This window comes from Poecile atricapillus, unplaced genomic scaffold, assembly GCF_030490865.1.
Source record: "Poecile atricapillus isolate bPoeAtr1 unplaced genomic scaffold, bPoeAtr1.hap1 scaffold_312, whole genome shotgun sequence".
NCBI classification, from domain to species: Eukaryota; Metazoa; Chordata; class Aves; order Passeriformes; family Paridae; genus Poecile; species Poecile atricapillus.
This window is the reverse complement of record NW_026709111.1, coordinates 25,438-37,913: the sequence shown is the minus strand read 5'-3', so window position 1 is coordinate 37,913 and position 12,476 is coordinate 25,438. Positions and strand designations below refer to the sequence as shown.

General features: G+C 65.5%; 2 protein-coding genes across 2 annotated transcripts; both read left to right on the top strand.

Moving 5' to 3' along the window:
- Window positions 1–496: 496 nt before the first annotated feature.
- TSR2 (TSR2 ribosome maturation factor) lies at window positions 497–3,518 on the top strand (the record flags this gene model as incomplete). Its single annotated transcript, XM_058828889.1, has 4 exons — window positions 497–605; window positions 887–978; window positions 2,182–2,285; window positions 3,306–3,518. Coding segments are annotated over 4 exons (459 nt in total), but the record flags the coding sequence as incomplete, so codon positions are not given.
- A 1,192-nt stretch (window positions 3,519–4,710) lies between these two features.
- LOC131574421 (uncharacterized) lies at window positions 4,711–12,301 on the top strand. Its single transcript, XM_058828888.1, has 10 exons — window positions 4,711–4,760; window positions 5,064–5,146; window positions 5,502–5,607; window positions 7,287–7,456; window positions 8,075–8,125; window positions 9,097–9,179; window positions 10,108–10,285; window positions 10,433–10,542; window positions 11,196–11,352; window positions 12,236–12,301. Exons 1-10 carry the CDS (start codon window positions 4,730–4,732, stop codon window positions 12,299–12,301), a joined length of 1,035 nt encoding a protein of 344 aa, XP_058684871.1. The 5' UTR covers window positions 4,711–4,729.
- The last annotated feature ends 175 nt before the right edge of the window (window positions 12,302–12,476 follow it).

The following is a 12,476-nucleotide window of genomic DNA, read 5'->3' as shown; positions in this document are numbered from 1 at the left end:
CCGTGTCCCCCAGCTGTCCCCATGTCCCCTCAGTGTCCCCTCAGTGTCCCCTCAGTGTCCCCTCAGTGTCCCCTCAGTGTCCCCTCAGTGTCCCCCCCATGTCCCCGTGTCCCCGGTGTCCCCTCAGTGTCCCCCCCATGTCCCTGTGTCCCCACAGCTGTCCCCATGTCCCCAGTGTCCCCCTCAGTGTCCCGGTGTCCCCAGCTGTCCCCTCAGTGTCCCCTCAGTGTCCCCCCCATGTCCCCAGCTGTCCCGGTGTCCCCTCAGTGTCCCCTCAGTGTCCCCAGTGTCCCCCCCATGTCCCCAGCTGTCCCCTCATGTCCCCGTGTCCCCAGCTGTCCCCAGTGTCCCCTCAGTGTCCCCTCAGTGTCCCGGTGTCCCCCTCAGTGTCCCCGTGTCCCCGCAGCTGTCCTGGTGTCCCCAGCTGTCCCCATGTCCCCCCCAGTGTCCCCTCAGTGTCCCCAGGTCCCCCCCAGCTGTCCCGGTGTCCCCTCAGTGTCCCCGTGTCCCGCAGCTGGCGGTGGCTCAGGGTTTCGGGGGGCCGCAGGGTCCCGAGAAGGCCGCGTGGTTCAGCTCGGCCCTGCTCGACTTCTTCAGCCACAACGGTGTGGGTGCGGCCCCTCCCCCACCGCGGGGGGAGGGGCGGGGGGTGGGGGGAGGGGGCGGGGGTGACCCCCGGGGGTGGGGGTGGGGCAGGGGTGACCCCGAGGGGGGGGGGTGGGACAGGGGTGACCCGGGGGGGGGAGGGGCAGGGGGTGACCCGAGGGGGGGGGGAGGGGCAGGGGTGACCCGAGGGGGGGGGAGGGGCAGGGGTGACCCCGAGGGGGGGGGAGGGGGTGACCCGGAGGTGGGGGAGGGGCAGGAGTGACCCCCCATCCCCCCCCAGCTGACCTGCAGCAGGAGGAAGTTGAAGATTTCCTGGCCGAGGTGATGGACAACGAGTTCGACACCGTGGTGGAGGACGGCAGCCTGCAGCAGGTGAGCTCCCAGTATGGACCAGTATGGACTGGTGAGCTCCCAGTATGGACTGGTGGGCTCCCAGTACAGACTGGTGTGCTCCCAGTACAGACCAGTATGGACTGGTGGGCTCCCAGTATGGACTGGTGGGCTCCCAGCAGCTGGCTGGCTTCCCCAGTGCCTCCCAGTCCATCCCAGTCCCCTTCCAGTCCCCTTCCAGTCCATCCCAGTCCCTCCCAGTCCACTTCCAGTCCATCCCAGTCCCCTTCCAGTCCATCCCAGTCCATCCCAGTCCCCCCAAAACCCCTCCCAGACCCCTCCCAGTCCCTCCCAGTCCCTCCCCAATCCATCCCAGTCCCCTCTCAGTCCCTCCCAGTCCCCCCAAAACCCCTCCCAGACCCCCTCCCAGTCCATCCCAGTCCATCCCAGTCCCTCCCGCAGTTCCCCCAAAACCCCTCCCAGACCCCTCCCAGTCCCTCCCAGTCCCTCCCAGTCCATCCCAGTCCCCTCTCAGTCCCTCCCAGTCCCCCCAAAACCCCCTCCCAGTCCCCTCCCAGACCCCCTCCCAGTCCATCCCAGTCCCTCCCAGTCCATCCCAGTCCCCTCCCAGTCCATCCCAGTCCATCCCAGTCCCCTCCCAGTCCCCCCCAAAACCCCTCCCAGACCCCTCCCAGTCCATCCCAGTCCCTCCCAGTCCCTCCCAGTCCCTCCCAGTGCCCCCCCAGTCCCCTCCCAGTGCCCCCCAGTCTATCCCAGTCCCTCCCAGTCCCCCCAAAACCCCTCCCAGACCCCTCCCAGTCCCTCCCAGTGCCCCCAGTCCATCCCAGTATCCCCCCCCAGGTGAGCCGGGGAGCTGCTGGTGCTTTTTGCCCGCGCTGGCAGTGGGGACGTGCTGGGGGTGGGGGCGGCGCTGGGGGCTCTGTCCCGGCGTGGCCCCGCCCTGGCTGCTGCCCTGGGGGAGCGCCCGCGCGGGGGGGCGACACCCATGGGACCCCCGGGACCCCCGGCCTGGGGTGCAGCACCCATGGGACCCCCCGAACTGAACAGCGACACCCATGGGACCCCCACCCTGGGGGGGCGACACCCGTGGGACCCCCGGCCTGGGGTGCAGCACCCATGGGACCCCCCGGGACCCCCGGCCTGGGGGGGCGACACCCATGGGACCCCCCACCCTGGGGGGCAACACCCATGGGACCCCCAGGACCCCGACCCCGACCCGAACAGCGACACCCATGGGACCCCCAGCCTGGGCAGCCCCCCCACGGCCGGGGGAGGAAGAGGAGGAGGAGGAGGAGGAGGAGGAGAGCAGCGAGGAGGAAGAGGAGGAGGTGAGGGGATGACGTCACTGTGGTGATGTCACGGGGAGCTGATGATGTCATTGTGCTGATGACGTCATCAGTTGGGGGAAATGACGTCATTAAATTGGGGGGGGGGGGGACTCCCCGGGACCCCCAGGTGAGGGGGGGGGGTGGGGGTGTTGTGGTGATGATGTCATTGCTGATGATGTCATTCAGTTCTGATGATGTCATCGAGGGGGAAAAGGGGGGAGAACTGGGCTGGGGTCACTGAATTTGGGGAGTGGGACCCCCCCAGGACCCCTGGGAGTGATGGGGAGGGGCAGTGATGACGTCACTGGGGGGGGTGAGACTGATGACGTCACCAGGGGGTGTGTGTGACACTGATGACGTCACTGTGCGTGTGTGTGACACCGATGACATCACCAGTGTGCGTGTGTGACACCAATGACGTCACTGTGACACCAATGACATCACTGTGACACCGATGACGTCACTGTGTGTGTGTGTGTGAGACACTGATGACGTCACTGGTGGGTGTGTGTGTGAGACACCGATGACGTCACTGTGACACTGATGATGTCACTGGTGTGTGTGTGTGTGACACTGATGACGTCACTGTGGCACCAATGACGTCACTGTGACACTGATGACGTCACTGGTGTGTGTGTGTGTGACACCGATGACGTCACTGTGACACCGATGACGTCACTGTGACACCGATGACGTCACTGGTGTGTGTGTGTGTGTGTGTGACACCGATGACGTCACTGGTGTGTGTGTGTGACACCGATGACGTCACTGTGCCACCGATGACGTCACTGGTGTGTATGTGTGTGACACCGATGACGTCACTGGTGTGTATGTGTGTGACACCGATGACGTCACTGGTGTGTGTGTGTGTGTGACACCGATGACGTCACTGTGACACCGATGACATCACTGTGTGTGTGTGTGTGACACCGATGACGTCACTGGTGTGTGTGTGACACCAATGACGTCACTGTGCCACCGATGACGTCACTGTGCCACCGATGACGTCACTGTCCCCAGGCCATGGAGTGCGGGACGCCCCCTCCCCCCTCGGAGCCCTGGACCGTGGTGCGGCGGCGGCGCCGGTGATGGGGGAGGGGTGTCCTGCGTGTCCCCTCCCCCCAGCCTGGGGACACCCCTCCCCCCACCCTGCTCCCCAAACTGGGGGGAATAAACGCCCCTCCCCCACCCTGCTCCCCAAACTGGGGGGAATAAACGCCCCTCCCCCCAGCTGGGGGGTGGCAACAGACGCCGTGTGGTTCTTGGGGAGCCCTCCCCAGTATGGCCCAGTATAACCCAGTATAGCCCAGTAAAACCCAGTATAGCCCAGTATGACCCAGTATAGCCCAGTATAACTCAGTATAGCCCGGTATGACCCAGTATAACCCAGTATAACCCAGTATAGCCTGGTATGACCCAGGATAGTCCAGTATAACCCAGTATGACCCAGTCGATCCAGTATAACCCAGTCCCTCCCAGTATAACCCCCGTATAACCCAGTATAGCCCAGTATAACCCAATATAACCCAGTATAGCCCAGTACAACCCCGTATAGCCCTGTATGACCCTATACCACTCAGTATAGCCCAGTATAACCTAGTATAGCCCAGTATAACCCAGTATAACCCCAGTATAGCCCGGTATGACCCTGTACCACCCAGTATATCCCGGTATAACCCAGTATAGCCCAGTATAACCCCGTATAACCCAGTATAACCCAGTTATAACCCAGTATACCTAGCCCAGTATAACCCCGTATAGCCCAGTGTAACCCAGTATAACCCAGTATAGCCCAGTATAGCCCAGTATAGCCCAGTATAACCCCGTATAACCCAGTATTACCCAGTATAACCCAGTATAATCCAGTGTAGCTCAGTATAACCCAGTATAGCCCAGTATAACCCAGTATAGCCCGGTATGACCCTGTACCACCCAGTATAACCCCATATAACCCAGTATAACCCAGTCCCTCCCAGTACAACCCAGTATAACCCAATCCCTCCCAGTACAACCCAGTATAGCCCAGTATAACCCAGTACAACCCAGTCCCGCCCAGTGTTGGATTCCATAACCCAATCCCTGCCAGTATAACCCGCTCCCGCCCAGTATAAACCAGTCCCTCCCAGTATAACCCTGTCCCTCCCAGTCCCTCCCAGTCCCTCCCGGTGCCACACCGCCCCTCACCCGGCCCCGCCCATCATGGCGGCGTCTCTGAGGGCTCCAGCAATGAGGGGCGTGGCTTCCTCACCTCGCGCTCTGATTGGTCGCCGCTCTGCACGCGCGCCAAACCCCCTTAGGCCGCGCTCACGCGTTGATTGGTTGGCGGGGGCGGCGGCGAGCGGTGATTGGTCAGCTGGACTCAAAGCGGGCGGGCGCGGGTGCTGATTGGCGGGCGCGGGTCGGGTGGGCGGGGCGAGGCGGGAGAGCGGGAAGAGGCGGCGGCGATGGCGGCGCGGCTGGAGCGCGCGCGGGGGGTGAGCGGCGACCCCTGAGGGGAGCCCGGCCGCCATCTTGGGCCGGGGGGCGGCCCGCGCCCCCCCTGCGCGGGTCTCGGGGGGGGTCCCCTGGGTGCCATTGGGGGTCCCTGAGGGCTCTCTCGGGTTCTTGCGGGGTCCTTGGGGCGGCGCTCAGCCCCACACGGGGCACCGCGGTGTCCCGGTGCCCTCAGGCGGATCCCTCGGGCTGTGGGGAGGAAGGGTCGCTGAGGGCTCTCCTCATCCCCACGGGTGTCCGAGGAGGGTCCCGCTTGTCTCCATGTCCCCACGCCTGTCCCCAGGGCGCTGGCGGCGCTCGAGGCCGCCCTGGCCGTGGAGGAAGAGGAGGGTGATGTCCCCACCCTGGTCCTGGTGGAACATCAAATGGTGAGAGCCCAAAACCGCCCCAGAGCGCCTCAAAAGTGCACCTGCAGCACCCACATCTCCCTCACTGCCCCCCGACACCCCCACATCTCTTCTCAATTTATTTCTGACCCCCCAAATCTCTCACAGCCCCCCTCATCTGACTTTGAGGCACTCCCACATTTATCTCCTAAACTTTCCTGACCGCTCCATTCTTTGCTGTTCTCTGCCCTTATATTTTCCCCAAACTTTTGTGCTTTATTCCCGAATTCTCTGCTCCGCTCCCCGTTTTTGCCCCGCAGCTTCTCCGTGCCCTCCCCACGAGCCCTGGGCACCCCAAATCCCCCCGTGTTCCCCTGACACCCCAAACCTGTCCCAGGACACCCGGAGGAAGCAGAAGCTGCTCCTGTCCCAGCTCCGGGTGCTGAAGCTGCTCCTGGGGGTCATCGAGAACCCGGGGCTGCCCCTGGCCCCCTCCAACCTCCGTGAGCCCCCCAAACTCATCCCAAAACCCCCCCGAAATGAACCCCAAAAAACTCTGATCTCCTCAACCCGTGGGATGATCCTGAACCCCCTGATGCTTCTGGGGCTGGGTTGGGGGGGTCCTGGGTTGGGTTTGGGGCAGGGATTTGGGGGGATTTGGGGGTTCCTGGGTCGGGTTTGGGGCAGGGATTTGGGGGTTCCCGGGTTGGGTTTGGGGCAGGGATTTGGGGGGATTTGGGGGTTCCTGGGTTGGGTTTGGGGCAGGGATTTGGGGGGATTTGGGTGGAGTTTGGGGCAGGGATTTGGGGGTTCCCAGGTCGGGTTTGGGGCAGGGATTTGGGTGGAGTTTGGGGCAGGGATTTGGGGGTTCCTGGGTCAGGTTTGGGGCAGGGATTTGGGGATTTCTGGGTTGGATTTGGGGGTTCCCAGGTCGGGTTTGGGGGCAGGGATTTGGGGGGATTTGGGTGGAGTTTGGGGATTCCTGGATTGGGTTTGGGGCAGGGATTGGGGGGTTCCCAGGTCGGGTTTGGGGCAGGGATTTGGGGGGATTTGGGGGTTCCTGGGTTGGGTTTGGGGCAGGGATTTGGGGGTTCCCAGGTCAGGTTTGGGGCAGGGATTTGGGGGTTCCCAGGTCAGGTTTGGGGCAGGGATTTGGGGGTTCCTGGGTTGGGTTTGGGGCAGGGATTTGGGGGTTCCTGGGTTGGGTTTGGGGGCAGGGATTTGGGGGTTCCTGGGTCAGGGATTTGGGGATTTCTGGGTTGGATTTGGGGGTTCCTGGGTCAGGTTTGGGGCAGGGATTTGGGGGTTCCTGGGTTGGGTTTGGGGCAGGGATTTGGGGGTTCCTGGATTGGGTTTGGGGCAGGGATTTGAGGGTTCCCGGGTCGGGTTTGGGGCAGGGATTTGGGGGTTCCTGGGTTGGGTTTGGGGCAGGGATTTGGGGGGGATTTGGGTGGAGTTTGGGGCAGGGATTTGGGGGTTCCTGGGTTGGGTTTGGGGCAGGGATTTGGGGGTTCCCAGGCCGGGTTTGGGGCAGGATTTGGGGGGTTCCTGGGTTGGGTTTGGGAGGCAGGGGGATTTGGGGATGGGGGTTCCTGGGTCGGGTTTGGGGCAGGGATTTGGGGGTTCCCAGGTCAGGTTTGGGGCAGGGATTTGGGGGTTTCCCAGGTCAGGTTTGGGGCAGGATTGGGGGGATTTGGGTGGAGTTTGGGGCAGGGATTTGGGGGGATTTGGGTGGAGTTTGGGGCAGGGATTTGGGGGGATTTGGGTGGAGTTTGGGGCAGGGATTTGGGGGTTCCTGGGTCAGGGTTTGGGGCAGGGATTTGGGGGGGGATTTGGGGGAGAGTTTGGGGGCAGGGATTTGGGGGTTTCTGGGTTGGGTTTGGGGCAGGGATTTGGGGGTTCCGGGTCAGGTTTGGGGCAGGGATTTGGGGGTTCCTGGATTGGGTTTGGGGCAGGGATTTGGGGGTTCCTGGGTCGGGTTTGGGGCAGGGATTTGGGGGGATTTGGGTGGAGTTTGGGGCAGGGATTTGGGGGTTCCCGGATTGGGTTTGGGGCAGGGATTTGGGGGTTCCCAGGTCAGGTTTGGGGGTTTCTGGGACCCCTTTGGGAGGGGTCGGTGACTCCCAGCTCCCTTTTGGGGTCTCCCCGGTTTTGGGGGGGCTGACATTTGGGGTCCCCCCAGGCGAGGCGGCGGCGCAGGCGCGGGGGCGCTGGCGGGAGCTGAAGGCGAGCTACGGGGGGGCCCTGGGGGTCCTGGGGGGAGGCCGTGCCCCCCACCCTGACCCAGCTGGAGCGGGGCCGGCAGCTGCTGCAGCGCGGGAGGGGGCGGCCCTGGGGGCACGGCTGGAACAGGTACGGGGGTCCTGTGTGGGGCTGGGGGCTCCCAGGGGGTCAGTGTGGGGCTGGGGGCTCAGTGTGGGGCTGGGGGCTCAGTGTGGGGGTCAGTGTGGGGCTGGGGGCTCAGTGTGGGGCTGGGGGCTCAGTATGGGGGGTCAGTGTGGGGCTGGGGGCTCAGTGTGGGGGGTCAGTGTGGGGCTGGGGGCTCAGTGTGGGGGGTCAGTGTGGGGTCTGGGGGGGCTCAGTGTGGGGGGTCAGTGTGGGTCTGGGGGCTCAGTGTGGGGTCTGGGGGTTCAGTGTGGGGTCTGGGGGCTCAGTGTGGGGGCTCAGTGTGGGGGTCAGTGTGGGTCTGGGGGCTCTGTGTGGGTCTGGGGGGTTCAGTGAGGGTCACTGTGGGTCTGGGGGCTCACTGTGGGTCTGGGGGCTCTGTGTGGGGGTCACTGTGGGTCTGGGGTCTCACTGTGGGTCTGGGGTCTCACTGTGGGTCTGGGGGCTCAATGTGGGTCTGGGGGCTCAGTATGGGGGGGTCAGTGTGGGTCTGGGGTCTCACTGTGGGTCTGGGGGCTCAATGTGGGTCTGGGGTCTCACTGTGGGTCTGGGGGCTCCCCTGAGCGCTGCCCCTCGCCCCCCCAGCAAGAGGAGCTGCAGGTGAAGCTGCGCGAGGCCACAGAGAGACGGGACCAGGTGAGCTTGGGGGGCTCCCCCGGGGGTCCCCCTCACCTTGGGGTGCCCCTGACCCCCAGGGGGGACATTTGGGGGTTCCCTCCCATTTCGGCTCTGAGCCCCTTCCCCACAATTCGGGGTCTCTCCCCCCCCAATTTGGGGTCTCTCCCCCCCAATTTGGGGTCTCTCTCCCCCAGTTTGGGGTCTCTTTTCCCCCCCAATTTCGGGGGTCCTCTCCCCCCCCAATTTTGGGGTCTCTCCCCCCCCAATTTGGGGTCTCTCTCTCCCCCACTTTGGGGTCTCTCCCTCCCAATTTTGGGGTCTCTCCTCCCCACTTTGGGGTCTCTCCCCCCCAATTTCGGGGTCTCTCCCCCCCAATTTGGGGTCTCTCCCCCCCAATTTGGGGGTCTCTGTTCCCCCCAATTTGGGGGTCTCTCTCCCTCCCCAATTTTGGGGTCTCTCCCCCCCAATTTGGGGGTCTCTCCCCCCCACTTTGGGGTCTCTCTCCCCCCCCCAATTTGGGGTCTCTCCCCCCCCCAATTTGGGGTCTCTCCCCCCCCAATTTCGGGGTCTCTCCCCCCCAATTTGGGGGTCTCTCCCCCCCCACTTTGGGGGTCCCTCCCCCCCCACTTTGGGGGTCTCTTTTCCCCCCCAATTTCGGGGGTCTCTCCCCCCCAATTTTGGGGTCTCTCCTCCCCAATTTTGGGGTCTCTCCCCCCCACTTTGGGGTCTCTCCCCCCCCACTTTGGGGTCTCTCTCCCCCCCCCAATTTGGGGTCTCTCCCCCCCCCAATTTGGGGTCTCTCCCCCCCCAATTTCGGGGTCTCTCCCCCCCAATTTGGGGTCTCTCCCCCCCCACTTTGGGGTCCCTCCCCCCCCACTTTGGGGTCTCTTTTCCCCCCCAATTTCGGGGTCTCTCCCCCCCCCAATTTTGGGGTCTCTCCTCCCCAATTTTGGGGTCTCTCCCCCCCCACTTTGGGGTCTCTCCCCCAGCTGCTCCGGCGGGTTCAGGAGCGGCGCCTGCAGCGGCTCGAGCGGCGGGGGGGGCTACAGGAACTGAGGGGGGCGGCGGCCAGGTGAGGGGGGGAGGGGACAGGTGAGGGGGGAGGGGGACAGGTGAGGGGGGAGGGGACAGGTGAGGGGGGAGGGGACAGGTGAGGGGGAGGGGCCAGGGGAGGGGGGAGGGGAGAGGTGAGGGGAGGGAGGGGAGAGGGTGAGGGGGAGGGGCAGGGGAGGGGAGGGTGAGGGGAGGGGAGGGAGAGGTGAGGGGGGAGGGGGACAGGTGAGGGGGAGGGGCAGGGAGGGGGGAGGGGAGAGGTGAGGGGGAGGGGACAAGGTGAGGGGGAGGGGACAGGTGAGAGGGGGAGGGGACAGGGTGAGGGAGAGGGGACAGGTGAGGGGGAGGGGCCAGGTGAGAGGGGAGGGGACAGGTGAGGGGGAGGGGCCAGGGGAGGGGGGAGGGGAGAGGTGAGGGGGAGGGGACAGGTGAGGGGGAGGGGAGAGGTGAGGGGGGAGGGGGACAGGTGTGGGGGAGGGGACAGGTGAGGGGGAGGGGGGGGAGGGGACAGGGTGAGGGGGAGGGACAGGTGAGGGGGAGGGGACAGGTGAGGGGGGAGGGGGACAGGGGAGGAGGGGAGGGGACAGGGTGAGGGGGAGGGGACAGGTGAGGGGGGAGGGGACAGGGGGAGGGGGGAGGGGACAGGTGAGGGGGAGGGGACAGGGGAGGGGGAGGGGACAGGTGAGGGGGGACAGGTGAGGGGGAGGGGACAGGGGAGGGGGGAGGGGACAGGTGAGGGGGAGGGGGGGGAGGGGACAGGTGAGGGATTTGGGAGTTTGGGGGGGATCTGCAGTGTGGGGGGAGGGGTCCCTTGGGGTGGGGGAGGGCCCTGGGAGGGACCCAGGGGGGCTCCAGGTGGGTTCTGGGGACCCTGGGGGGGCACCCAGTGGATTTTGGGGGGGGGGTCTCCATGTGCCCCCCCAGCCATGGACTGTCCCTGGCTGCAGGGCGGGGGCCTCGTGTCACCTGTACCAGGCCCTGGCGGGGGTCCAGGTGCTGCCCCCCTCCCCAGGGACCCCCCGAGCTGGAGCTGGAGCTGGAGCTGGGACCCCCCCCCCCGGCTCCCCCCATTCCCTGCCCCCCCACCACCTGCGCCTGTCCCCCGGGGGGGGGGTCCAACTGCAGGTGAGGGGTTTGGGGGGGATCTGGGGGGATTTGGGGGGGATCTGGGGGGATCTGGGGGGGTGGGGGAGGTTGTGGGGGTGCATTTGGGGGTCTGGGGTGGGGGGATCTGGGTGGTTTTGGGGTCTCACCTCCCCCTTTTCCCCCCAGGGACCCCCCCTGGGGCTGCCCCCTCCCCTGGGGCCGGGGCTGCTGGAGCTGCAGCAGCGCTGCTGGGGGGGCTGGAGCCTCTGGGCAGAGGTGACGCACCTGAGGAACAGGTGAGAGGCACTGGGGGGTAACTGGGGGAAACTGGGGGTAACTGGGGGTAACTGGGGGGGCAACTGGGGGGAGCTGGGGGGTCCTGGGGGAAACTGGGGGGGTCCTGGGGGAAACTGGGGGGTCCTGGGGGCAACTGGGGGGGTCCTGGGGGTAACTGGGGGGTCCTGGGGGCAGCTGGGGGGTCCTGGGGGTAACTGGGAGGTCCTGGGGGCAGCTGGGAGGTTCCCTGGGGGGGCCACAGGACAGCCTGGGGGGGTTTGGGGGAGTCTTGGGGGTCTTTGGGGTAACTGGCAGGGTGGGGGGTACATTGGGGGGGCTGGGGGTTATTTGGGGGGGCTGGGGGTTAATTGGGGGTACATTGGGGGGGGCTGGGGGTTAATTGGGGGGGCTGGGGGTTAATTGGGGGTACATTGGGGGGGCTGGGGGTTATTTGGGGGGGCTGGGGGTTAATTGGGGGTACATTGGGGGGGCTGGGGGTTAATTGGGGGTACATTGGGGGGGCTGGGGGTTAATTGGGGGGGCTGGGGGTTAATTTGGGGTACATTGGGGGGGCTGGGGGTACATTGGGGGGGCTGGGGGTTAACTGGGGGGGCTGGGGGTTAATTGGGGAGGCTGGGGGTTAATTGGGGGGGCTCACCCCACACCCCCCCAGGTTTGCCCTGGACTGGCAGCCGGAGTTGGGGCTCCTGCAGGTGCTGGGGGGTCCCCAGGGCTCCCAGACCCTCTGGACGCTGGAGCTGGAGCCGGGGTACCCCCAGAACGGGGGGGTGCGGCTGCTGCCCCCCCCCAAGGGAGCCCCCCCCATCCCCGTGAGTCCCTTGGGGGGGTTTGGGGTCCCCTCAGAGGGGATTGGGGGGGGTCTGTGGGGCGGGTTTGGGGATCTGGGGGCGGTTTGAGGGTCCCTGGGGGTGGGGTTGGGGATCCTGGGGGTGGCTGAGGGCGATTTTGGGGGTCCCGGGGCCGCTGGGAGATGCTGGGGTGGTTTTGGGGTCCTGGGAGGGGTCTGAGGGCGATTTGGGGGGGTCCCAAAAGCAATGGGGAGGTGCCTGGGGGTGATTTTGGGGGGGTCCCAAAAGCAATGGGGAGATGCCTGGGGGTGATTTTGGGGGGGTCCCAAAAGCAATGGGGAGGTGCCTGGGGGTGATTTTGGGGGGGTCCCAAAAGCAATGGGGAGGTGCCTGGGGGTGATTTTGGGGGGGTCCCAAAAGCAATGGGGAGGTGCCTGAGGGTGATTTTGGGGTCCCAAAAGCAATGGGGAGGTGCCTGGGGGTGATTTTGGGGTCCCAAAAGCAATGGGGAGGTGCCTGGGGGTGATTTTGGGGTCCCAAAAGCAATGGGGAGGTGCCTGGGGGTGATTTTGGGGGGGTCCCAAAAGCAATGGGGAGGTGCCTGGGGGTGATTTTGGGGTCCCAAAAGCAATGGGGAGGTGCCTGGGGGTGATTTTGGGGGGGTCCCAAAAGCAATGGGGAGGTGCCTGGGGGTGATTTTGGGGTCCCAAAAGCAATGGGGAGGTGCCTGGGGGTGATTTTGGGGTCCCTGGGTGGGTCTGAGGTCCCTTTGGGGGGTCCCAGAGCCCCTTGGGCACCCCAGGGACGGTTTTGGGGTCCTTGGTGGGTTTGGGGGGGCTCTCAAGGGGGTAAATTGGGGGGTCCTGGGAGTGACCCCCCCCCCAAATCCCCTTTTCCTCCACAGGCACCCCCAGACCCCCCAACCCTGACCCGGTGGCTGGAGCTGCTGGTGGGGGGGGGAGCTCCCTGAGGGGTCCCCCCTGAAATTGGGGAGGGGTCCCCACTGTACCCCCCCCTCCCATAAAACCCCCCCAAAATAAAACCACAGCCCCCCCCCTTCTCCAGCTCTGCCTCACCCCAAACCAACCCAACCCCAGGGGGGCTTTGCAGGAGCAGCTTTATTGTGGGGAGGGGGCTCTGGGGGG

Bases quoted from the DNA above. Each gene is read 5' to 3' on its own strand.
- LOC131574421 (XM_058828888.1), top strand. From the start codon at position 4,730: ATGGCGGCGCGGCTGGAGCGCGCGCGGGGGG. The intron at 4,761-5,063 runs TGAGCGGCGACC...CTGTCCCCAGGG, and splicing joins GCTGGAGCGCGCGCGGGGGG to CGCTGGCGGCGCTCGAGGCC. The intron at 5,608-7,286 runs GTGAGCCCCCCA...GGGTCCCCCCAG, and splicing joins CCTGGCCCCCTCCAACCTCC to GCGAGGCGGCGGCGCAGGCG.